Raw genomic sequence first — 26,347 nt, 5'->3', positions numbered from 1 at the left:
GTCTGAGGGGGGTGGGAACGGAGGAAAGAGTCTGGGGAGGAAGGGGACCTAGGAAAGAATCCTAGGGGGAAAGAGACTAATGGGGGAGGGGCCCTCGGAGGGAGCGTGAGGAGGGTGGGGCGGTCAGGAGACCGTGGGGGGCGGGGAAAGGTGTTGGACCGGACCTGGGAGTAACCGGTGCGGGGGAGGGACCTGGGAGAGGGGAAGGTCCTAGGAAAGTTCCTTGCGGGGAGTGCGGGCTAATGTGTCAGCGTGGTTATAGCCTAGGAAAATACACGTTTTGTGGGGAGCATTCCAGGAGAGTGTCTGTTTTGGGGGAGGATCCTAGGAGAGGGTTTGCCTGGGGAGGAACTTAGGAGTGTGTGTGTTGGGGGCCTAGAAGATAGGGGGGAAGGGCGGCAGCGTGTGTAGGGAGAGACCAGTGGAGGAGGAGACGGTTGTTGGGGACCAACTTCCCTGGGGAGGGTAAGGCTCTGAAGCGCTGCCCTGCACCCCCACATCGAGGAGACGGTGAGTGGGAGTGTTAGACAAGGGGGCTGTGATGTAGAGTTGGAGGATCCCTAGGCGAGTAGCTGAGGTGAGGAGCAGGATGATGTGGAGGGGAGATGGAACCTGGACTTTGAGACTGATCCCTCACACCCTTTTCAGGATCGGAGCGGACTCCTGATTTCTCTGCCCTACCAGTGAGGTCTGGCTTTTTTAATGAGACTTTAGTATCTGCTGTCTCCCCCAGGTGACTTTAGGCCTAGTCATGGCTTCTGGGGTCAGATGATAAGGAAAGCTCCATGGAATTTGGTTTAAAATACTTAAAAGATTTATTCCTTACAAGAAAGGGATTGAATCTTTTGTGACTTCTCCTTGTGGGTCATTATAGCAGCTGACCTATACTTCTGCTTCCTGGTGTGGGTATGTTACATTTGTGTGGTTTCTTTTAGCCTTCTACTTGTTTACCTCCTCAAAATATTATTGCTTTAAATTTTCAGTTGAGTAACAGTTGCAAGGTCCTAAGTAAATGAAACTTAACCTTTTCCCTTGGCAGAGGTGGGGAAGCAGGGAGAGAAGGGAGCTTCTTGAGTACTCGAAAGTACTCATGGAGTGTTCCTTCAATTAAGTTGATTACACATGTACAAGTTCCAGTGCTAGACTTTAGGGGTACAGATAAGAAATGAGACATCTTCTTGTAGTGGAAAAAGTGCTGCATTTGGATTTCAGAGATCTGGGTTTTAATCCTTGGGTTGCTACTTTTCTTTATGAGAAGTCTGGGGCAAGACATATCTCTCCTTTGGTCCTCATTTTCTTCATCTGCACAATGAGGGGATCAGAGTAGATGATCTCCTAAGATCCTTTCCAGCTCTAAAACCTAGGATTCCTGTTCTCCAAGGAACTTAATCTAGTAGGAAGATTAAAACACATTCAAATAATTATAATCTGAAACTAGAATATAAATAGATAGAAGAGGTTAAGCCAGATTGGGAGATTTGATTGGACTCTGCATCTGATTGGTGCTTAATAACTGTTTGATGAATTTGATTTAATGCATTGATTACCTGGGAAGGCTTCTTGGCACAAGGTTATCAGACCCTCCCAGGATCTCTTGCTTTTAAAAAAGTTAAGTGGAAAGAACACTTGACCGAGAGTCAGATGACTTGAGTTCTAGATTCCACTAGTAGATGTGTGAGCCTGGGCAAGTCATCCAACTGCTTAACAACTGCTCAGTCACAGTTCCTTGTTCACAGAATTGGGCGTGTTCAGATCAATTTTATATACATATATATATAATGTGTGTATATACATATATGTGTATATATAATATACATATATATACACACATACATATATATGATATATATATATCTGGGGAAGCAGTTTGTAATAAACTTCTTTAAGGTGATAGCTTTATCGAAATAAGAATATTGCCTTTTCTGCTTTGAAACTCAGTGTCTCTGTAAATACATTTCCCCTAAATCATTGCAAATAATGGTTTCCATGTCTTTATGCTAAACTTAGCCTGTTCTAATTGAAAATATTTTTGGTTTGCCCATCTGTTGAGCTGGTGTGCAGAGGACTTCCTGTGTGAAAGCTTTCAGGATAACAGGATGCAGTAGGGTTTCTAGGGAGTTCCTGATCTGATGTTAGGATGTCAGAAAGGAAAAAGTGCCTTTATGCCAGGTAATCCTATATGAGCAGGATCTTGTCATTTCAGAATTAGTGGTGGCTAGAGATCAGATCCAACCAGTTGGCTTAATGGGTAGAGTGGTGGACCTGGAGTCAGGAAGATCTGAATTCAAGTCTGGCTTTGATTTCTTCATCTCTAAAATGGGGATAATAATAGCACCTGCTTTCCAGGGTTGTTGCGAGAATAACATAAGATAATATGTGTAAAACACTTTGTACCCCTTAAAGTGATAAGTGATAAGTGATAAGTGATGATGATGACGGGAGTGATGATGGTGGTGATAGTGCTAGTCAATCCAGAAAGAAGCTTCTTTGACAGAGGGATGATCAGGACTTTCGCCTTTACCAAAGTTCAGTTCTGAGATTTGCTTTTCTGTAATGTGTCTGCAACTAGTGTCAGGTCTCTGAGATCCCAGGTAACCCTGTGTTGCCCAATTCTCAAGGCATCTCAGCATAAACTCTCTCTGTCTCTGTCTCTGTCTCTGTCTCCGTCTCTGTCTCTCTCTCTCTCTCTCTCTCTCTCTCTCTCTCTCGCTCTCGCTCTCGCTCTCGCTCTCTCCCTGTCCCTCTCCCCCCCCTCTCCCCCTCCCTCCCCCCCTCTCCCACCCCTCTCTCCCCGCCTTTCTCCCTCTCTCCCTCTTTTTCTCCCCCCTCCCCCTCTCTCTTTTTGGAGCCTCTAGGTTGCACAGTATGTAGAACGCTGCGCCTAGAGTCAAGAACATCTGAATTTAAATACAACTTCAGAAACTTTCTTGCTGTGTGATCTTGGCCAAGTCACTTATCCTCAGTTTGCCTCAGTTTCCTCATCTGTTAAATGAGGATAGTAATAGCACCTACATCCCAGGGTTGTTGTAATGATTAAATAAGATAATAATTGTAAACTGCTTAGCACATAGTAAGCACTATATAAGTGTTAGTTATTATTATTATTATTTTCTCTACTTTTCTCACCTTTCTACATATAGCCTTATGTCTTTATAGAATCTTTATCTTTGATTCCAGCCCAGGAAGTAGATTTTTTTTTCTGTTGTACTAAGGGTATCTAAAGGGCTCTTTCAGTCATTAAAATGCAAATAATGTGAAAAGAGAGGTCCAAGAGTAGAACAATCTTTCTCAGGAGGTTATGGGTTTCCCCTCATAGAAGTATTTCCAGTAGAGGCTAAATCGGTGATGTGCAGCTAGGTGGTGCAGTGGATGGAGCACCAGAGCAGGAGTCAGGAGGACCTGAGTACAAATCTCACCTCAGACACATGACACTCACTAGCTGTGTGACCTTGGGCAAGTCACTTAACCCCAGTTGCCTCATCCTGGGTCATCTCTAGTCATCCTGATGAATATCTGGGCACTGGATTCAGATGGCTCTGGAGGAGAAGTGAGGCTGGTGACATGCACAGCCCTCCCTCATTCAAAAACAAAGTCTTGTCATCATTTCTCTGATGGCATGGTCTTCTTTGGCAATGAAGGACAAACACACTGAAATCGATGATGTCAAACTCAAATAGAAATGGGAGTCCCTAAAAATCTACATAAGGATTCCTGAAGGCTGCATATTAACTTAGAAGATCACATGTTAACATTATCCATGTTCTACTACATTTTTATTTATTTTGTTAAATATTTTCCTATTACATTTTAATCTGATTGGGGCTTTACTCAGGAAGGCTGCAGCTGCTTGAGATCTCTGGACTAGACTTGTTAACTTTTTCTTTTTGGGTAGAGGTTGGACTAAATGACCTCTGATGTCCTCTCTAATTCTAGAATTTGATGATTCTGTAAAATATAATTCCTTCTGCTTCTGATAAATTTAGGATTTCATATGCAAACTAGCCCAGGAATCCAAAATTTGTAAAAGTGGCTTAAGTCATCTTGTAAATCCAAGATGGGAGAAGCATCACTAAGATTGCAGTTCATCCTAAAAAAGGCCTGGGAGTTTTAGCTTGATATGAGTCAGTAGTATTATCTGGCTGCCAGGAAAGCTAGTGCTGGCTTAGGCTTCATTAAGAAAGGCATAGCATCCAGGAAGAGGGAGGTAACACTTCTGCCCTGGTTTTTCCCAGTCAGGCCTGATCTGGATTATTATATTCAGTTCTAGGTGACACAATTTTAGGAAAGATGTTGGTAAGTTAAAGAAATTCAAAAGGAGAGCACCTAAGATGGTGAGAGTCCTTCATTGACCTCTTGTAAGGATTAGTTTAAAAAATGTAGAAAACTTGAAGGGACAAAATAGCTGTCTTTTAGTGTTTGAAGACCTATAAAATCGAAGAACTATTAAATATGTTGTTTGGCCTCAGAGAGCGGAACCAGTAATAGGAGGTAGAATTGGCAGTGCCCTGGATATTAGGAAAAATTTCCTAATAATTAGACCTGTCTTGCAAAATGATTAGGCTATCCTAGATCATCAGGCAAATCATGGATTACTACTTGTCAGATGGGTTGTAGGGAAGATTCTTATTTAGGTGTGGATTGGATTAGACAACTCCTCAAGGACCTTTCAACTCTGAAATTTTGTTTTTCTTCGAGAATGGAACTGAATAAACTTCATAAAATCCCAAGAAGCTTAAAGCTTCTCTATGACATAGTCTGTAGATGAGTAGTAGACTTGTTTATATGAAAAATCTGGGCTTGAAAAATATCTGTGTGACTTAAAAAAGTATCAGAATAGGCCCAATGGTAGAGGACAGAGAAGGCAAAGGGGAAGCAGGCTTACAAGGCTCTTGTCTTTATGTAGTTTTAGAAAGTTTGGAGATTCTTAAAGTTTCACTTTTATCTTTCATCTTGTTCTTATGTCTGGAAGTAAGGAAGGGTGTGTATGTTTGTCCTTCGTTGCCAAAGAAGACCATGCCATCAGAGAAGTAATGACATGACTTGTTTTTGAGTGAGGGAGAGCTGTGCAGGTCACCAGCCTCACTTCTCCAGAGCCATCTGAATCCAGTGACCAGATATTCATCAGGATGACTTGGAGACGACCCAGGATGAGGTAGTTGGGGTTAAGTGACTTGCCCAAGGTCACACAGCTAGTGAGTGTCATGTATCTGAGGTGAGATTTGTACTCAGGTTCTCCTGACTCCTGCACTGGTGCTCTATCCACTGTACCACCTAGCTGCTTTAAGTAAGGAAGGGACTGAACTGCTGGAGATATTTGGGGCCTGAACTGGAAATACTCTTAATTTACAAGAAGCTACTACTACAGCAGGAGATCTTGCCTTGGATTCTTATCCTGGAAGATGTCAGAAAACTCTTCCCTTCTGAAGGTGCAAGTATTGCTTTTCTTTTCTTCTTTCTGACTTAGACTTACTCTGCTTGATCCCAGAGGGCAAGTAGGATCAGTTAATGCAAATTGCAGGGGCAGATTTCCATTTAATTTAAAGAAAAACATTAAAAACTTGACATTGAACAGAAATACTACAAACTAAATTTGCTTAGTAGCAATTTACATTTAAATTAATTGCAATGCAAAAAGTAAAGCAATTAAAAAATTCCTATAAATTGATGTGCTGTGACTTGACTTCTGTCATCTCTGAGGTTATATATTACTCAAGCTGGTACAGTTGTAGGTAGGTGTTTAATACATCTTGGATGAGAAACTAGTTCCCATTCCTACCACTATTTGGGAAAGCACTTTAATTGCTATTGCTTTCAGATGTTGTTTGGGTACTTACACGGTGCTAGGTATTTTACAAAGCTCATGTAAAATAAGCTCCCTGCCTCCTTGTAACTCCTGTGTTAACATCAGTCAGCTGTGTCTTTTTCTTTGTTTTCCCCATGAGAAAAGTGGGAATGATGCTTATACTGTTAGTATTTACTCTTTACACAAAATGACATCTTTTGATTTTCAGAAAGCAGGCAGGTGGTTTCTACCTAAGGAAGAAAGACAGAAGAACTTCTAGAGGAGGAAAGAAGGAGAGGTGTAAAGAAGTGGTATAAAGTATTTATTAAGCACTTCGCCATTATCCTTGTACACACAATTACAAATGTTTTTCAGTTGCTATTCCACAAAATATAGATTACTGCAGTTAGAGTTCTCTTTGATGTTTCTGTGAATTTGATACAAGGATCTGTTACTTCAGTGTCGTTCCTAGAGGTCCCCTGAAGAGCCTTGTAGTGTCCTGTTCCATCTAGGTCCTTATTTCCTCTCCTTCAAACCCAGTCTTAAATCTGTGGAATAGGTTAAGCTTTTTGCTACCTAGGTGAAAGGAAGCATGTACTCACACTTGACTTCTCCTTTGCTTTGGTCTGTTAATAAGACGATAAAGTGAAGTTTCAGTGTGTCCGATTGTGGCTGCTCAGACCAACACGAGCGTGGAATGCTCTACCACAGGTTGGGCACAGATAGTCTGTATGAGTTTTTGGGGTGGAATACTTACTTATACTTACTAATAATCTGTTAGAGAATGGGCTTCCTGAAAGACTTTTCTTTGGGAACTGTTGGGGTGATTCAATTTAAGGAAGAAATGAATGTATTTCTAGTAATTGAATCATCCTATAAGTGAAATATCTTGTGTACCAAAGAAGGTAACATATTAAGTAAATAATCTCCTAGCCAAGTGCAACCAGTGTTTTTGGTACTTTGAATATTGGAAGACTTCCATTCACTCTTGGTTTTGACACTTTGGAGTTAATTTAATTCTTCATGACCTTTGTCATGTTAGAGACTCTTCTCCCTTGGTTTTTGTGAGATTGTTCCTTCTGGTTTTCCTCTAACTTTTTTGACTTTTATTGGTCTTCCTTGCTGAATCATTATCTGTCTCCTGATTACTAAGCGTAGGTGTCTCAAAGGCTTTTTCATGGACTCCCTTCTATTCTCTAGAAATTGTCATTAGCTCCCATGGGTTCAATTAGTCATCCCAAATGTGCGTATCAACAGACCTCTCAGGCTGGTATTTAAAGGCTTCCACAGTTTTATTCTCATCTACCCTTCCAGACTTACTTGATATCACTCCCCTTCATTAAGTGATGTTCCATCTTTAATTTCCATTCCTTTGCCAGTCTTGCCTCCATTACCTGAGCATCTAGCTCAGGTGCCACTCCCTACAGATGCCTTTTCTGATTCTAGCTCTGCTCCCCCCACCCCCTTTACTTTCCCCCAAGTTATTAGTGCCCTCATCTCTAATTATCATGCATTTGCTCATCTGTGTTGATATTTTATTTCCTTGGGAGAAAGTATGCTCCTTGAAAGTAGGGGTTGGGCCATTTTTGTCTCCAAAGCTCCTGGGCCTTGTATGGTGCTTTGTTCATAAAAGTGCTTAATAAATGTTTGTTGGACTGAATTGACTTTAGTGCCTTCAGCAGGCATGTGGCATGTGCGCTATAAGATAAGTTTGTCTGATTGAGTGGGGTGTTCAGGAAAGTGACTTTATTACATAGCCCCCAGTTAGCGGGTTGTATGTATTTTCATTGAGGTTACAGGGAATGAAAGACATTTTTGGCTTCTCATTCCCTTAGGGATTTGTATACATCTGGCACCTTGACTAGAAGTCAGAGTATTCTTGGAAAGTTGCTGCTTATGATCTCTTATACTTTGTGACTTAGTGCTTGGTAAAAGTGTTTAAGTGCAGCCTAAAATTTGTATTCCAGTTCACAGTGCCTTTGCTGTATGTAGTTTCCTTAACAAGAAAAATGTGCTCTTCAGAGAGCATAGAACCACAGAATTTTGGGCCTGGCCATGGACCGTAGAGATCATCAAGTTGAATCCAGGGTTAGGGTTAAATGGCAAATTAGTGGCAGTGGGGAAAGGGAACTAGAATTAAAATCTCTTGACTTTCACTCTGTTGCTTCTTTTATTGTGTTCACTGATTTTTACCCATGCCAGTTCTATCTCCATCTCTACAAGGGGGAGGGAAGAGGCAATGTGGATAGAATGCCAGACTTGGAATTAGGGATACCTGGATTCAAATCATGTCATTGAAATGTACTAGCTGTTTATTTGTGGGCAAATCTCTCTGAATTTCCATTTTCTTATCTGTAAAAAGGGATAGTAATAGATGTAGTGTATACCTTACAGGGTTGTTTTTATCAACTATACACTGCCCTGTCTGTGTTAGAATCCCTTGTTCCCTTATCACCACTCCTTCCTTGCCAAACCCAACCTCCACTATCTACCTTCCCATTTACTCTTTTGCTACTGAATTGTGTTGGAAAAAGTCAAAAGAATAGATTATCCTGCTGATGATATATGCTACAAATTTAGTATCTAATTCTAACTCATTTCTGGAAGGTAATCTTTTTATATTTTCCTGGTTGATTTTTGTAGTCCTCCATGATGACTGTTCCAAAGGTTTTCTTTTCCCCTCAAGCTTCTCATACCAACCCCTCCTTCTCAGTAGAAGACCTTGCCTTGTGCTTTATTGAGAAAGAGCTTCTTCTTTTCCTCTGTTATCGTAATTCTCTCCTTTGTTCCAGGCTCTGATGAAGAGGTGGTTCCTCTCCTATTAAGGCATTCTCTCTCTTTATACCCTTGATATTATTACCTCTTATCTTCTCTAGCACTTTGCCCCTACCGTCACCTTTTCTTATCTACTGGCTTCTTTGCTGATGCCTGAAAACATAGCTAGGTCTCTCCCCTATATCTAAAAACAAAACAACAAAAAACCTTTCACCTCACCCTACTATCTCTGCAAGTTATCATCCTGTGTTTCCTCCTCCTTTCAAAGTCAGTCTTCTAGAAAGAGCATTCTCCTTTCATTGTCTTCATTTCCTCTCTTCTCACTCACTTCTAACTTCTTGTAATCTGTTTTTTTGCTTTCATCACTCATCTAGAACTGCCCTATCTCAAGGTTCACAATGATCTTTTAACTGCAACATCTGATAGCCTTTCTCATCCTTCTTGATGTCAATCACTACTTTCTCTGGAAATTAACTCCTCTTCGGTTTTCTTGGCACTGATCCCTCCTCCTGCCTGCTATTCCTTTTCAGTCTTTTTTCACCTAGACTGTCATCCATTCTGCTCACTCTGTGTAAGCATATATCCCCTAGGGTTCTGTCCTGGATCCTTTTCTCTCTCTTCACTTCCTTGGTGATTTCATCACCTTTCATGGGTTTAATTATTATCTGTATGCAGACAGTATGTAAGAATATTACTTCTGTATCTATATATTCTCTTTCCTGAACTCTGATCCTGAAGTCCACTAATTGCCTACTGGACATTTGCATGTAGATGTTCTACCAGCATCCTAGACTTAACTATGTTCCAGGTAGAACTCATTATCTTCACTCCCCTGCTTCCCAGCAGCTCTCTTTCTAATTTCCCTATTGCTATTGAGGGTACCCTCCATCCTTTTGGTCATCTAGGTTTGTAGACTCAGAACCACATCTTGTTCCTCTCCTTCACCTTTCACCCCTTCCTGTCCAAACCCCTCTAACCAGTCAGTTGCCAGGTCTTGTTGATCTTATCTCCACAACATCTCTTACTTTTGTCCTCTTCTCACCACTCACCTGGCTACCACCTTAGTGTAAGATCTTGTTACCTGTAATCTGTACTGTTACAAAACCTTGTAATTTTTTTTGCCTTCACCTACCAATTCTTATTCTCCTACAAATCCTTATTCTAAATTTCCAAATTAACCTTCCTAAGACACAGGTCTGAGTATTTTGTTGCTTTGCTCTTGACGCTGTGGTGGCTTCTAGTTGCCTAGGACAAATTCAGATTCCATGTTTTGCCTTTAAAGCTCCTCACTGTCAGATTTCTGCCTAACTTTGCATACTTATTGCTCATTACTCTCCTTCAGTCATTCTCCATTCCAGCCAAACTAGACTATTTGCTTTCCTCATTCACAGTGTTTCTATTTCCTGTCTCTGTATCTTTGTCTCTTGACTGGAATGCATTCTCACTTCATTTCTGTCTGTGACTCATAAAATCCCTACTTTCCTTTAAGTCTAATATCATGACACTTCTACAGGAGGTCTTTTCTGATCATCCCAATTGCTAATGTTTTCTCTGCTAGAAACTATTTTGTTTTTCTTCTTGCATATTTTATATTTACTTATCTGTTTTCTTATTCTTCCACCTCCCCCCACACTTTTTACTCCCCCATCCCAGTGTAAGCTCTTTGTTCTCGTTTTTGTATCCCAGAGTGCCAGATTCCGAAAAGGGCTGAAAATTCATCATTGTTGGATGAACGAATGGGCTGGAATTTATTGCTTTTTAAAGTTTGACCTTCATGTCCAAGAGGCATGTTCAATTTCTGGGGCCTGAAGCAAAACTTTGGAAAGAATTCCTCTCTACCTTATCTATTCTCCTGTCCCAGAAACACTTGTACTATAAACCTTGAGTTGGATAGGGACAAAGGAATAAGTACTTCTTTTATGGGTCCCCAAACACTTGGCTCTACCATGTGGTATCTGACATAATGACTAGGACCATCAACCTACACATGGAAATGAAGTGATGAAAAGAATTTCATTTTGTAGGAAATTTGGTGCTTTGTATTGAATTGTGTTTTCTCCCCTTCCATCCCCTTCAGCTTATTAGAAAATATTGATTCCTGGATAGGGAAAGTGAGTTGATTAAATTTCCCGTGGACATTGATTAGCTGTAATCCAATTATAAATCCTCTGAGAGGCATGTTTGTAAACAGGCCTTCATACTTTGCAATTCAGGGCTTGTGACTAATGCTAATCAACTGGTCGAAGCTGAGTGCACACAAGATCTATATATCCACAAGCTTGGAATTGCATTGCTTTTGATTTATTTTAATAGGATCCTCTTGATTTCCAATTTATTTTTCCCCAATAAGGACATCTTCCTCATGACAACCTATTTAAAAGACACAGATATTTTGAGCAGGGGTTGTATCTCATGCTTTAAGGGCAGAGCCATGATCAATATGATGTAAATTGCCCAGCAGTGTGTTCTCTCTGTTCTGTTTTTTCTCTGGACCATAATTGGATTTGAGGGCTTAGTGAGGTCTTAGTAGAGTTAGTTCTAAGTAACTGAACTTTTCAGCTTTTTTTTTTAAATTTTTCCTACCTATGTCAGAATCAACTAATCAATCAACAAGCCTTTTTTGAACACATTCAATTCAATTAAACATTTATTAAGGAAAGATAAAGTGACATAGCTTTATCCTCAAGGAGCTTATAATTTAATTGAGAAGATGAAGCATACACAAATAACACATAACAACAATATAAGTTATAATATGGTCTCTGCAGAACATCTTGAAATTGAGCTCCCTATAACTTATGGTACATTTCTTCAGCTAGATTGTTAGTACTACAGCTCTTTCATTTCTCTTACTAATTCCTTATCCCATTCCTCACAATTAGCATTTTCCTCTTGCCTCAATTTGCAAAATAACTCCCCACACTTATAAAACCTGTTCACAGAATAAACAGAGACCACTCAAGGCTGAGTGGATTGTGGGTCCCTTAACTCCCTTCCTCTACTCTTTACTTCTCAGTATCATCACCCATATTCTTTCTCAGAGGAAGAGAGAAATCTGCTCGATCAGACTAAACCTTCTACTTGATCCCTTTTCTTCCCATCTCTGTCAGTTATCCCCCTCTGTCATTTGTCTTTGATCTCTCATTCTCTACTGGTTCCTTTTAACTGTCTCGAAATACGTTCAGATCTCTTCCCCGTTTTTCAAAAGTCTACTGTTTAAAAGCAGAACTTCTTGAAAATGTTGTCTCTACCTAATGCCTGTACTTTCTTACTACCCTCTCTCTCTTTTGCCCTTTGCAATCAATCTTTCCTTCCACTAGATGAAACTGATCTTTCAAAGGTTACCAGTGACCTCATAATTCATAAGTAAATGGCCTTTTTCAGCCCTTTTCTTTCTTGACTTCTGCAATTTAATATTGGCTAGTTTGCTTCTCCGTTTGGTTTTGTGATGCTACATTATTCCACATCTCTACTTCTTTTCTCTGAGTACCAAATCTTGACCTTTTAAGATAGATGCTTCCCAAAGGCTCTGTCCTTTGCCCTCTTCTCTTTTCTCTCTATTCTACTTTGACAATCTCTTGTATAACTGAAGGTTCAACTATTTATAACTTTTTTGCATTTGACTCCCAAGTATAGCATATAGAGATAAAATCATTTGCCCAGGGTAACACATCTAGGGAGTATCTGAGACCATGTTTTGAACTAGGCACTTTTTGATTCCAAGCCCAGCTTTCTACCCACTGCATCACCACTTCATCAGTGGTGCTACAATTCATCCTGTTTTCCATGTAGGAAACTTTGGTGTCAGCTTTGACTCTTCCTCTCACTTACCTTTAATATCTTTAATAAGTTACCACATCTTATTAATTTTACCTGTGTCATATTTCTTACATTTCCCCCCTTTTCTATTCCTGCTCCTACCGCCTTCATATAGACCCTTGTTACTTGGACTGTTTAAGTAACCTTAAATAACTAAATTGTCTAATTGGCATAGCTAGGTAGCCCAGTGGATCTTCCTGAGTTTGAATGTGGCCTCAGACACTTAGTAGCTATATGACCCTGGGCAAGTCACTGAACCCTTTTTGCTTCATTTTCTTCATCTGTAAAATGAGTTGGAGAAGGAAATGGCAAGCTATTCCAGTAATATTGCCAAGAAAACTAGGACTGAAAATGACCAATTTTCTAATAGGTTTTCTTGTTTCTGCTTCCTGACTCTTTTCTCATTTTAAAGTAGAGAGCCTAGATTTTAACTATGACCTGGGGCATTAAGAGAACTCCCTGAGTGGAAAGGATTGAAGTTGAGTAGGGAAAGGCAAAGGAGATTTCAGGTAGACAGGCCATTACCCAATTCTTAGCCTGACCTGAGCCCTGGAAAGCTTTAAGGAAAAAATGGAAGTAAGTTCTTAATTTAACAAACACCAAATAAGATGAATATTTATTTGTATATGCCTTTTGGAATAGGAAAGGATTGTGCTTGAGATTGTAAGTCTGTTATGTAATGCTTACTTTTAAGTATAATTTCAACATATAACTTTCCAGGTTGCCCTGCTTTTCTCTAACGCCTTTGAACTTTCCTGCTATTCTCTCCCCCCATCCTTTCTCTGCCTGTCCTTTCTTCCTTTCCCTCTTTTCCTCCTCCCTTGTCTCCTTTCTCTCTCTTGGGGATTGGTTAAGAATGATCGTATTGAAGCATGTAGGTCAATGGATGTGTTGGTATGATCCTCATTGGTGTAGATCACACCCTGTCTGTGCCTTATCTTGGGAAACTCTTGTACATGCTTTTCCATAGATCCTCTACATATGGCTAACCATTATCTATACATAATAAGTGACACAAGGGAATAAATTCCTGGAAAAGAAAGTGGGTCAGTCAGGTTGTGAAAGCAAAGGCTGCTCATAAAATATAAATAGTACTAGAGAAAAAGGTCTTCTTGTTATGGCTATCATTTCTAGAATGATATTGAAGAGTAATGGTGATAATGCACATTCTTGCTTCATTCCTGATCTTACTGGGAAGGCTCCTAGCTTACCATTATAGATTAGACTGCCTCTTGCTTTTAGATAGATATACTACTTATCATTTTAAGGAAAGCTCTGTTTATTCCTATGTTTTCTAGAGTTTTTATCATGAATGGGTATTACATTTGCTTTGTTTTAAACTTGATCTTCACAACAGCCCCTTGAGATGGTAATTTATTATTTTTAATTTGTTGATGATAAAGTTGAGTCTTAGAAAGGCTCAGTGACTTGCCTAATGTCATATCAGAGGTAAGACTTGAACCTGGGACTTTTCTGTAGATCCATTGGTGTTTCCATTATACCAGAGGCTTTTAAGGTCTGTGAACTTGTTTTTTAAAGATATTTTAATAACCATATTTCAATTTAATTGGTTTCCTTTATAATCTTATGTACTTTTTTTGTGTGTGTATGCATTTAAATGCATTACTCTGAGATATGGTCTATAGGCTTCATCAGACTGCTGAAGGGGTTCAGGACACAAAAAAGGTTAAGAATCCTTGCATTATCCCAAAACCCTTTTTTAAAAAAATTTAATTTTATATGAATTTTAAATCTAATTTTTTTAGCCTCGAGGCAATTAGGGTTAAGTGATTTGCTCAGGATCACACAGCTAGCAAGTGTCATGTGTCAGAAGCCAGATTTGAACTCGGGTCCTCCTGATTGCAGAGTCAGTACTCCATTCACTGTGCCACCTAGCTGCCCCCCCATAGCCTTTTGGAGAATTAGAATTATCTTGGACTTTTGAGAAAATATCTCTTTGGAGAGCAAAATAGTATTTTTCCAATAAGAGGTACTTTGTCATAGGGTAAATAGATTATTATGTAGTTGGGGTGTGGAAATTTTAAAAGAAACTGTAAACTGTAAAATAGGGCAAGAAAGGTAGGAAGGAATAGGGGGTTTTGTGTATAAACCAGACTGTGTAGAAAGGTGAGAGAGAACTAGAGAATTGTTACTCTGAAATAGAGTGTGGGATGTTAGGGGTCTGTGTAACCCCACCAAGAAGTACTTGGAATTTTGAGATCTTATTTGCAGAAAAACTTCTTTGAGATACATCTCAAGGTTAGGAAGGTAGGGGAAAAATTACTTTCTACATATTCCGAAAACCCATGAAGTCTGGTGTACCACAACTGCATGTTGTATAGGTAGGTGTATGTGCCTGTATCTGTATTTACAAATGCATACAGGAATATGCAAACACACATATACACACACGCATATATCCATATTGCACAGATGTATCAAATATATATGTGGGTATGTTTTCTTAAACCTTGAAGTAGTGCTAATCAACAAATTTGCTTATTACTTTAAAATCAAATTTTATTTCTGAGTATTTAACTTCTATGTTCTGATTGGAATCCCTTCACAAAGGAGTGTCCGAGGACAAAAATGCATTGTGATTTATGAAGTAGTGAAGGTCAAGCGCTTTGCAGTGATATGGACCTACTTCAGTTGGGGAAATCAATGTAGCACATTAGTTCATAAGCATGCTTCCTTCCTTAATGGTTCAGACCTCAATCAATACTTGAAACTTAACTTCAGTTTTGGTTTGTGGGCATTATGCTTTCTACATTCTTCCTCTCACCTCAAAAGCATAGCCTGTTCCATTAGAGAGGATGATAGTTATACTCTTCTGCAGGGTTTAGGACCTACTCCAAGCTTAGGCATCTGATATGTAAAATGTGTGCCCTAGGCCAAGTATTGATTTAAATGTCCTCCATTAACCACGTTGGGGAGCAGTCCCCTAAATTAGATTTGAGTTGGACATGTGCCAAAGTTTGTGTAGCATGGTGATTTATCATTTAATTCCCTCTCTCTGAAAAATTTCCTCCCTGTTAAGAATATCCCAGTAGGCTGTCTGACTGTGGACAGGAGCATGTCTAGGCTAGCATTTAATCACTGACCTTGACTTTCCTTTACAGGCTCTGGAACCATGTCCCAAGTGGAGAAAAGGGGGGGTTTGCTTCGCAAGTCTTCAGCTTCCAAAAAACCACTGAAGGAGAAGGTGGTGCTGATGTATGATGAAATCTTCATGGTGAGGACTAGAGCTCCGTGTTCAAAAATGGGTTGGACCTTTTTGTTCCCTGCCCAAGAGCGAGTAGTAATTCCCCCTTTACCCTTCTCCTTCCAAAATTCCCACACCCCAACTCCATACATGGAGAGAGGATGTCCATCCTGGCAGTTAAGCCTTTTGTTTAAGTTCACTGCTACTCATGAGAGGAAGCATTGTGAAACAGTGGGAGGGGTGACCAAATAAAGAAAGAACATGGAAGACTAAGGAATCTTCTTTCCTGGGCTTTGCTTAGAGAGCCTTATTTACCTGAACTGCAATAGGAAACATGTCCTGAATTCCCTTCTTGCTTCTAGTCTCATTCATGACCTTTTCAGAGCCCATTGTCACAGGTAATTTTGTAGGGAAGCTGGCGGAGGACATAGATTAAAGTGGTTACTGATTTGCAAATTGAAAAAAAAGAATGACAGTCCAAGAGCAATGATAGAGGGAGTGAAGATGATGGCCTCGTTTTCAGGGCGTTAGGAAATTTAGGAAAAGGCTGCCGTTGTACACTGCTCGCCTCCATACCCCCCACCAGGTCAAGGAGTGGGGGCTCACTGAGAGCAGAGATTATAGTTTTCTTTTCTGTATTGCCAACACCCAGGACACTAGCAAGCTCATAATATTTATTGAGTTGACTCTAAGCATTCTGTACTAACCTCTTTTGCAAAAAGCAAAATGCTAAGGAATCAAACCGATAATAGGAATTTATCTTAAAAGAAACATTAAGTTACAGGGTTGTGTACTTGGGGGGAGTGAGTAGTTTTAGCCCAGTGTTCTAAATCTGTGATATAGTGTAGCACAAACATCAATTGTAATATTGCTCATGAGTTATCAAGAAAAAGTTATGTGTAGTATATTCTGTTTGCACCAAGGTGGGAAAGTAGTGCATTTGAGAAAGATTTTCATCAGAAAGGATTGAAACAAACAAAAAAAAAACCAAAAAGCATTATGGCTAATAGCTTAATGGGTCAACCTTCGGTTATTGAGGGAAAGTGTTTATCTAGAATATTTACCAACTATGTAAGGTAACTGATGTGTTAATAGAAAACAGATCAGAGATTTCTTTGATGTCTGGAGCACAGTACTTCACAACTTAGGATCCTTCCTGATATCCTAAAATATATTTTGTCTGATGAGATTGGAGTCATTAGTGGCCTCAGAAAAGGAGGGGCCTTTGCTTCTTGAGAAGGGAACATATATTTGGGAAAAAGCATCAAAAGGCTACAAACCCTACAAAATTTAGGATGTGATCATTGACAATAATAAAGACCATAAGTCACTGAGTTCAGTCAATTGAGCATTTCTTAAACGTGTCCTATGCCTTTGGAATCTCGTGCTTAGGATACAAAGACAAAAATAAAACAAACATTACCTTTAAGGAGTGTACATTCTACTGGGGGAAGTAATACATACCCACATAATTAAATACAAAGCATATGCAAAGTGAATAAAAAGTAACCCAGAGAGGTATCATGAAGTACTTCATGCAGCAGTGAACATTAGGGCTGATTTTAAAAGGATATAGGAATCCTGAGAGGTGGAAGGGGGAGTGTATATTAAAAAGATGCCAAAGTTAAATTGCTAGGTCAGTTATTCAGAATATAAGTAGACATGCAAACAGAATAAATAGGTACTAGGCAACCATGAAGGCCATTTCTGAGTTTATGTGGTGTATGTAACTGGTTTAATGCAGTATAAGGGGTTCTGGGAGAAGAAGGCAGGTACATGGGTTCTCAAGATGGTCAATACAGGGGCCAGGGATAAAAAGGAAACACCTAGAAAGGAGTAAGAGTCACAGGGTGACTGGCTACTTGAGTACAAGACTACATATAATGCCTTAATGAGGGAGCTTATTGGTTCTTGAAGAGATGGCCCTTACTTGAGGTCATTAAAAGGGTCTTCTTGAGGTAAGGCAATGTAAGTCCAATGACCAGTGATTATAATCATTCTTGCCAGAAAATGATAGATCTTTTCTTGTAATTCACACATTTTCCACAAGTTTTTAGTTTTCTGGACCTTTGAGCAAAATTTCAAATTTTTTAGCATTAGTTTTCAAACATCCCAATCTTTGAAGGCTAACACTCCATATTGAAAGAAATTTAATAAATACTTAGCGTACTAAGGTTAAGCAGAAGGGGAACACAAATAGAATAGGCCTCAAGTGTAGAGGAAAAAGCTTTGAATTTTGATGTAGTATAACTGGCTTCTAATTCTTGCTTTATTACTTTCTAATTCTGTGACTTGGGGCAATTCACTTAACTTCTGGATATCATTCTCCTCTACAATGGGGCTAGTACTTGTCCACCAGTTTTCTGAGAGAGGGATTGGAGGAAAAAGTCTGAGGAAAACCATTTCTGTTATTTCTGAGCTGTCTATAGGGAAGAAATATTCTTGCACACAGTTCAATTTGAGAAAGAACTTCTCTGTTCTTTATTAAGATATTTTAGAATGACCAAAAGTGTTAAAAGTAGTCAAAAATTGGTCTCAGAAATTGAGATTAACTTTGGATGATTCTCTATGCCACCATACAATTAATCAAAGGTGTGTTTTTGGGGAGGCTGAACCCTATCTGTGTTTCTTTCAGACAGAGGACCCTAGTAAATGCAGCCCTCGGTTCTGGGAGGAGCTTTTCCTCATGAAGGTAAGACTGGCGATGCCTTTGCTAATTTCCCTGTAGCCAAGATTGCCCTCTTAGCTTTGCACAGGACATGTACCCAGATCTTTGCTATTCTACTGACAGGTGAATCTGGACTACCTTGAGGGCAAGTTGGAATCTCTGGATGGAGAAGAACTAATGAAGATCAAAGATAACATTAATTGTTTGTTCCAACACTGTATCCAGGCTTTGGGAGAGGAACACCCAATTCGAGTTGTCAATGCATTACAGGTATAATGATAAGGGAAAAAGGATTCTTGTTTAGTAGAAAGGGGAGGTGTTACAGATATGGGGGAATCTTATTCAGTCTAGACTCACTTGTGGACTTGGGATATTTTAAAAAATGGTCATGGATATTTGTGTAGGAATCTTCTTAGTTAAGGCAAGTTGATGCTAATAGTAGTATCTTGTCAGTCTCTACAATTAGGATCACATGTTTTAAAGCAGAGCCTCTAACAATCCTCAGATCTTTTTAAGGAATGTAGAGGAGTAAACTGAGGCCCGGAGAGTGGTTCATTACCCATTCTGAGTCAGTGAGTAATAGAAAGGATTTTGGAAATTTTTCTGTCATTGTCAGTAGTTATTTTGTCACTCCTTTGACTGTGGTCCTGATGGGAAGATCCTGTTTCAGGGTGGCAGCTCGTTTGGCAGTCAAGTAGGCCAGATAAGAAATAGTTGATAAGAGAAAATGAATTTTATTGGGATACTTTGGAAGAAATTGTACTTCCTGTAACTGTAGTTGCTCACTTTGTTGGGGTGTGTGATAATGTTCTCATTTCGACACAAATGAAGTCATTGAGCTTGTTCCAGTGCTATTTGCTTTCATGGAAAAATGACTTTTTTTTTAATGGCAATAGTTGCTGTTGTGACAGGTAAGGCCTCTGAGGGTTGGATGGTGATCCTTCTAGTTCAGTGACCCACCACAGTGGCCCTCTTCAGCCTCTCCAATGGAGGAGCAGAGATCTCTTGGGGTGGTCCCTGGGCAGAACAGGGGTGTATAGAGAATAAGAAAAGAGGGAGGACAGTTCATTGCCAGGAAGCAGTGGCCTGATCTGTTTGGGTGAAGGAGGACCAGAGTACAGGAAGGGAAAACAAAGGGCTTTTGTGCAGGGCAGTTGTTTGAGATGTGAGCATCTTGAGATGCAAGTTTGCTTGCCTAGTCAGTTCTTTGGTTTTGCTCAGCAGACCACTTTGACCCACATGGTAATGACATGATCCAGATGGATACAGCATATATTTGTCGTGGGCTCTTGATAAGCAGGCTCTTTAGAAAAAGAATCCTCCTCTTGCTGTTCTTCTTTCTGAGTACAAATGTTTTTCAAGCTCAGGCTCATGCTGAGATTGCCTGTAGGACCTGGACTGTTGCAGGAGCTGCAGGCAGGCCTCTTTGCCCCTACTCACTCTTCTCTTTACTCTATCTTTTGTGCCATTGCTAGGATGACTTTTCTTATGGACAGATTTGTTCATATCATTCCTTTCCACAAAATCTTTGATGTCTCCACATTGCTTTCCAAAGTAAAGTTCAAATACCAAAGGTCTTTTCAAAGCTTTCTGTTCTCTGTTGCAGGACTAACTGTCAAACCTTATTTTTTACTATTCTCTTTTATTCACTCTACAGTTTAGTCAAATTGGACGACTCTGGGCTGCCAGCCTTCTGAACTTTTCCCTAAATGCCCTGTGCTTTCCCATCTCATTGATTTTACCTGTTTTCCCTACTTTTTCTCTCCCTTCCTCTAGTCACTTATCTCTCCTTTAAAACCCAACTTACTCCTCCATGAGGCCTTCCCTGATCTTTCTGTTTAGTAATAGCCTTCCCACTTAGATCTCATGTAGGACTTTGTTTTGCAACTCTCTAATTCATTTTTCATGTAATATAGTTAATTTTGTGTATTTCTCATCCCTTCTCTAGCCTATAAGCTAAATGGATTGCCTGTTATCTAAATTTTGAGGCTTTTCCCAGTGCCTAACAGAATACTTTACACAGAGTATGTGCTAAATATTTATTGAGTATATGGGGGCATGAATTTTTGAGTGTGAGAAATGAAAGTTTAAAAGGTGCAAATTCAGATAATTAAGATTGGTAGCCTCTAAGAGAGTTAGACACCCATGCTCTCCTTTCCCCAGTGACAAGTCTCTTATTTGGAAACATTTCCTTCTGTTGTCTCTGTAGACCCTGTGTGCGCTTATCCGAGGGGTCCATCAGAAGAATAAGTCCACGTCTGGGTTTGACATTATCAACATGCTGATGGGCTTTGACAAGGCAGAGCTCTGCATGAAGGTGAGACTGTTATTACAGATATTCTGGTAGGCTACTGCTGCTGCTCACTGAATAGTTGCACTTGATGGAGACTGTCTTCAGACAAATGGGCTAAAAGATTTGTAGATGGAAACAACTGTAGATGATTTGGAAATTTTTATTTGCTTTCCAATAAAGAAAGTAGTGGTTTATTTGAACAGAGGACATTTTAAAATCCAGAATTTATCTGAGAAGAGCACTTCCCTCCATTATATGTGTAATTGAGACACTGCTGTTTTAATTTTTGACCTATTAAATCATGTAGTTATTATACCACTTCATATTTCTGTGTATTTCATTTATGGGGTTTCATAGGATGAAATAAAATATTTCTAGTTTGTATTCAGTTTTATCTTTAGTTCCAAACATTAAATACTGAAACGTTCTTCATAAAAATTCACATTCTGATGCATTTCCCATAAATAGTTTTCACACTTCATGTACAAATTAAATGATTATTGAGTATCATGTCATCTTTTGAAGATATAATTTCCCATAACTCAATGTTAGAAAAACTTTGTTCCTATTCTTTGTAACAAAAATTAGAATACTTAATGTAGTCAGGTAAAAGAAACATTTCGTTTACATGAAGTATAATGTGTGTACATGTACAAATAATCCAAGTCCTTGGAATCATATTTGAATATGAGTCTTTTTCTAAGTCATAGAGTTATGTTGAGATCTCAGATACTTGATAACAACAGTTCTCATTTATTTAGTGCTTAAAGCCTTTTTAAATTTAAAAATCACACAGCTTTTAAAGCATTTTCCTTACAAAAAGTTCTGAAGTGGATAGTGTAAATATTGTCCCCATTTCATATTTGAAAAAGCTGACTGAGTGGTTAAGTGACTTGTTTAAGCTCTGATAGCTAGTAAATGGAGCCAAGACTTGAACGTAGGTTCCCTAACTCTTATCAAATGCTCTTAGTCTTGTACTTTGCTGCCTCTCTTCTACTTCATCTGAGTTCATTAACTTATCTGTGTTTATGTTCTTCCCCAGTGTTACTCAGTAATGTGCATTTTTGAACACTTTGTTTCTTCCCCTCCCTTGCGGTGGAGGGAGTCTTTCCTTCAATAGTTTGAGTCTGCCTGTGGGGGGCCAGCAAAGGATGAATTCTGTTGGGGTGGGGACAGAGGGGCAATACCTAGTGTGAACAAAATGGCAATATTGCTTGTCCCCAGGGTGTGCCAGCACACCAACCTCTGTGCAGACCTGTGGGTGTGAATGAAAGCAGCCTGAATTGGTCAGTTCACGAAATTGAGACGAGTTTATGATAGGTCTTAATAAAAAAATGTTGCCATCCTTACTCATTTCACTCTGTAGTATGGAGTGTTAAGCCTATGGGAAGGATCTGCTGTGAACACATTCATTTGGTAGGCTATTGAATTAATTTGTCTGCACAGCTGTTCTAAAGCAGCTTTCAAGTGAGCTTTACTCATAGGTATCTCTTAACATCATCTCTTCCTGTCTCCTGATGTGACAGGGCCTGGGGGCGGGGCATTCATTTAATTGTCTAAATGAATGTTGTGTGTTATTACCATTTGTGGCATAAAGAGGAGCTTGGTAAGGGGTGTGGGGGGCATGTGGGGCAGTCACTGCTTTGCTCTCATTGAGTACATGTGAATCCCTTTTCCAGAATTTGATGGAGAGTTTGGATTCCTTGCTTTGTGCAGAAGGCTCTGAAAGTCTGAAGAGCTTGTGTTTGAAACTTCTGCTTTGTTTGGTGACGGTAAGTAGCGTGCCTTCCTTGCTTATCCACACTCCCATCAGAGGTAAACACCTTTAAAAACAGACCCAAATGTGGAAGGAGGAGAAGAAGATGCATCAGATTGGGACCACCATCAGAACTGGGTGTTCAGAAGAGGGATTCTGGGATAAAGACATCCTGGAATTGGAGTCTTAGCAGTATTTTCAGACTAGGTGGTAGATGATGTCACAGTGTTATTATAAAAGTACCTCTTTAGGGGATTGATCTTCCTTGATTGTTAAGGAAAAGACTCTCATCTTTTGAAAGCCTTGGGAGTGTTCTGAATCTTGCCTAGGTTTTTTCTATCTTTAAAAAAGGTCACTTGAGTTTTGGACAAACAAAGTCAGTCCACTCAAGACTAGAAGGGAAGCAGAAAGCTGGAAAACAATTTTTACAGCTAGCGTCTCTGATAAAGGTCTTGTTTCTAAAATATATAGAGAACTGAGTCAAATTTATAAGAATACAAGTCATTCCCCATTTGATAAATAGTGAAAGGATATGAACAGGCGGTTTTCAGATGAAGAAATTAAAGCTATCTATAGTCAGTCATGTGAAAAAATGCTCTAAATCACTATTGATTAGAGAGATGCAAATTAAAACAACTCTGAGGTACCACCATCTCACCTATCAGATTGGCCAACATAACAAAACATGGGAAAATGGAACACTGATGCATTGTTGGTGGAGCTGTGAACTGATCTAACCATTCTGGAGAGCAATTTGGAGCTAGGCCTAAAGGGCTACTAAAATGTGCATACCCTTTGATCTAGCAATACCACTACTAGGTCTGTACCCCAAAGAGATCATAAAAAAGGGAAAAGGACCCATAGGTACAAAAATATTTATAGCAGCTCTTTTTGTGGTGGACCTGAAACCCTTCAGAGTGTCCTGAGGTCAAAACTAAGATGTTTTCATTTCTAATATGGTAAATATTGATAGAATAAAAAAAGCTCCTGGAGGGTCCTCAATAATTTTTAAGAGCATAAAGGTGTCCAGAGACCAAGAAGCTTAAAAACACTCTTGGTTCAGCTCACTTCACTGTACTTCAGTTCATACAAGTTTTCCCAGGATTTTCCGAAACTATCCCCGTCATTACTTTTTACAGCATGGTAATATTCCATCACATTCATGTACCATAACTTGTTCTGCCATTTCCCGGTTGATGGCCAAACTCTCAGTTACTAACTCTTTGCCATCACAAAAGTAACTGCTGTAAGTGTTTTTATATGTCCTTATTATACGTCCTTAGAATTTGTTTTGCTTAGGATTAATCCCTTCTTTAATCGGTCCTTCCTCTTATTCTTAACTTTTTTTCCTGTTTCTCTCTTGAGGAAATTTATTTCTGTACTCAACTGTATGTGAGTATTCTTCCCTTTAACTAGTTCAGTGAGAGTGAGTAGTGCTTTGCCTACCCCTTCTTTGTGTAAACTTCTGCCTCCATTCCCTGATTATAGGAGATAATTTTTTTCCTTCCTTCATCTCCCTTTTCTCCCTCTTCTGTTTCCTTCTCTTTCCTTTCTTTTAACATCATCAAAGTATAATTGACAGGCCTTCTCTCTAATGATACTCATTATATGACCCATGATTATAATAAGATTTTAAAGGGACGTATCTCCTCTCCCCACATTAGAATTTCAATAGTTTATCCTTATTTAGTGCCTCCCCTCATGTTCACCTTTTTTTATGTCCCTTGATGCTCATGTTTACATTTCAGTTTCTGTACCTCTCTAGTCTTTTTATCAGGAATACTTGGAAGCCCTCTATTTCATTTTTTTTTCTTCTGTAGGGAATATGTTAAGTTTTTCCTTGGTTGTAAGCCTGTGTCCCTTGCCTTCTAAAATATCATATTCTAAACTTTTTCATAGTGTTGTCTGCTAAATCATGTGATCTTGTCTGTGGCTCCTTGGTACTTTAATTTTTTTTCTTTCTAGCTGCTTGTAGTGTTGTAATGCTTATAGGACTTATGGTATTTTTTCATCTGGAAGATCTGGATTTTGTCTGTGATGTTCCTGGGACTTTTCATTTTGATTCAGGTGGTGACAGGTGGATTTTTTCTGTTTCTACTTTGTCTGCTAGTTCTAAGAGATCTGAGCATTTTTATTTTATGTTTCTTGAAATATGATGTCTGGGCCCTTTTTTTTAATTGTGGTTTTCTGATAGTCCATTAGTTCTTAAATTATTTCTCCTTGATCTGTTTTCTAGGTCAGTTGTTTTTATTATGATACCTTTAATTTTCTTCCTTTTTTTCCAGACTTTTTACTTTGTTTTGATATTTCTTGTTGACTTGTGAAGTCATTATCTTCTTTTTGGTCCATTCTGATTTTCAATGAGTTTGTTGCCTGCATAAAATTTTGTGCTAAGCTGTTAAATCTCCTTTCCAACTATTTCTTCCATAGTTTTAATTTATTTTCAAGTTTTTTCCTCTAGCACTCTAATTTCTCTTATAAAACATTTTTGACCCTTTTTTCTCTAATTCTTTCTTCCTCTTTTCCAAGAATTCTAGTTGAGCTTGGACCCAAATTGTATTTTTCTTTTGATGATTTGCTTGTAAATGTTTTGGTGTCATTCTTCTTTTTCTGTTTTTGTGTTCTGAGCTCCCTTGTTACCTTATTAGTTTTTTGTGGTGGGATTTTCCTTTTGCTTGCTCATTCTCCCAGCCTGTTTCCTGATTCTGAACTACATCTTAGGTGTAGTTTTGCCCACTTTTGACCCCTCTTTGTATCTCACCATCTTGTACCTCACCAGGGAGTACGTGTCTGTATCATCTGTTGTCTCCATCGGTTTTTCTCTCTTTTGGATTAGCCGCATCCCTGGACTTGCTTCTCTCTCTGTGGCCTCACATGCCTGGTCCCTTTCTCCACCAGTGCTCCCTAGTCCTCTAGACCTTTTGATGCAGAATTCTTCTAGCATATTGGAAAAACTAATCCCACGGAACTGTTAGGCCCAAACTTTTATTAGGGTATGAGGGAAATGAATTCTTCTCAGTTTCTTGAACCTCCAGTCTGCTAGCTCCTTTCTCTTTTGGCATAGCGTTTGTGAGGAGTGTGTATTGTATTGGACTACTAGACACTGAGTAACAAAATGTCTTTTTTTTCAGACTGTTCTTCTGGCTTCACTGTTTTTCTCAATACCATTACCGTTCTCCCATTGTCCCAATCTTCCATGCTTGAAACATTCAGGGTCACCTTTGTTTCTTCTTCCTCCCTTAGCACTTATATCTAATCAGTTGATTTAGTCCTATTAACTAGTTCAGCCCCTTATCAAATTCCTCCTCGACTGTGCTACTGAATCTATAATATCTCTTCAGTCTGCCTTCTTTCTATTCCCTTTGCCACCACTGTAATTCAGGCCTTCATTACCACCTGCTTGGAGAATCACAGAAGCCTAACAGATTTTCCTGTCTCTCCTCTCCCCTCTCTAAGTTCATCCTTTGCACTGTAGCCAGATTAATTTTCTTTATTTAGTCATGTCACTTCTATCTTCAGAACTCTTCAGTGACTCCCTGTTGTCCACTCAGTAAATAAAATACATTCCTTTTTTTTTTTTTAAATTGGCATTCAGGGCTTTCACAATCTGGTACCACTTTGCTTTTCAACCTTATTTCCTGTGATTCATCTTGACAGACTTTGTGTTATGATCAGACCTTACTTTGTTCTGTCTTTTGAATGTGCCCTGCCTGTGGTTTCCTACTTCCTATGCCTGCGTTCACTCTGTTCCCTATTCCACATCTTTAGTCAACTTATCTTTTAAACCCAGCTTAAGTGTTATCTCTTACTTGAAGCCTTCCCTGATTACTGCAGTTGGTAATGATGTATGCCTCTCCCCTCAAACATAATGGCAGGTGATGCAGTACAGAGAGCACTGGGCAGAGTGTCCTAGCTGTGTGACCCTGGGCAAGTCACTTCACCTCTGTTTGCCTCAGTTTCCTCATCTATAAAATGGGAATGAAAATAGCACCTGTCTTTCAGGGTGATTTGTGAGGATCAAAGGAGATAATAATTGTAAAGCACTTAGC

The 26,347-nt window shown here is 39.3% G+C and overlaps 1 protein-coding gene across 10 annotated transcripts in view; it reads left to right on the top strand.

Annotated features, from left to right (window-relative positions):
• The window catches only part of ARMH3 (armadillo like helical domain containing 3), a 222,638-nt gene that overhangs the window by 5,413 nt on the left and 190,878 nt on the right, over window positions 1-26,347 (top strand). For 8 of the 10 annotated variants that reach the window (XR_011969592.1, XR_011969588.1, XM_072620729.1 and 5 more), the window contains 5 exons: window positions 15,499-15,611; window positions 18,217-18,273; window positions 18,373-18,519; window positions 20,459-20,566; window positions 22,222-22,314. Coding sequence is in view for 8 of the 10 variants with exons in the window: in XM_072620729.1 (XP_072476830.1) it covers window positions 15,510-15,611; window positions 18,217-18,273; window positions 18,373-18,519; window positions 20,459-20,566; window positions 22,222-22,314 (507 nt within the window). In the remaining 2 variants the exon portion in view is untranslated. Of the gene's footprint in view, window positions 1-194; window positions 511-14,605; window positions 14,719-15,498; window positions 15,612-18,216; window positions 18,274-18,372; window positions 18,520-20,458; window positions 20,567-22,221; window positions 22,315-26,347 lie in introns of those variants that run through there. The other 2 variants (XM_072620745.1, XM_072620740.1) reach the window with 2 other exon arrangements.

Source organism: Notamacropus eugenii, chromosome 1, assembly GCF_028372415.1.
Source record: "Notamacropus eugenii isolate mMacEug1 chromosome 1, mMacEug1.pri_v2, whole genome shotgun sequence".
NCBI classification, from domain to species: Eukaryota; Metazoa; Chordata; class Mammalia; order Diprotodontia; family Macropodidae; genus Notamacropus; species Notamacropus eugenii.
Note: the sequence above shows the minus strand (reverse complement) of the source record. Positions and strands in the feature narration are given on the sequence as shown.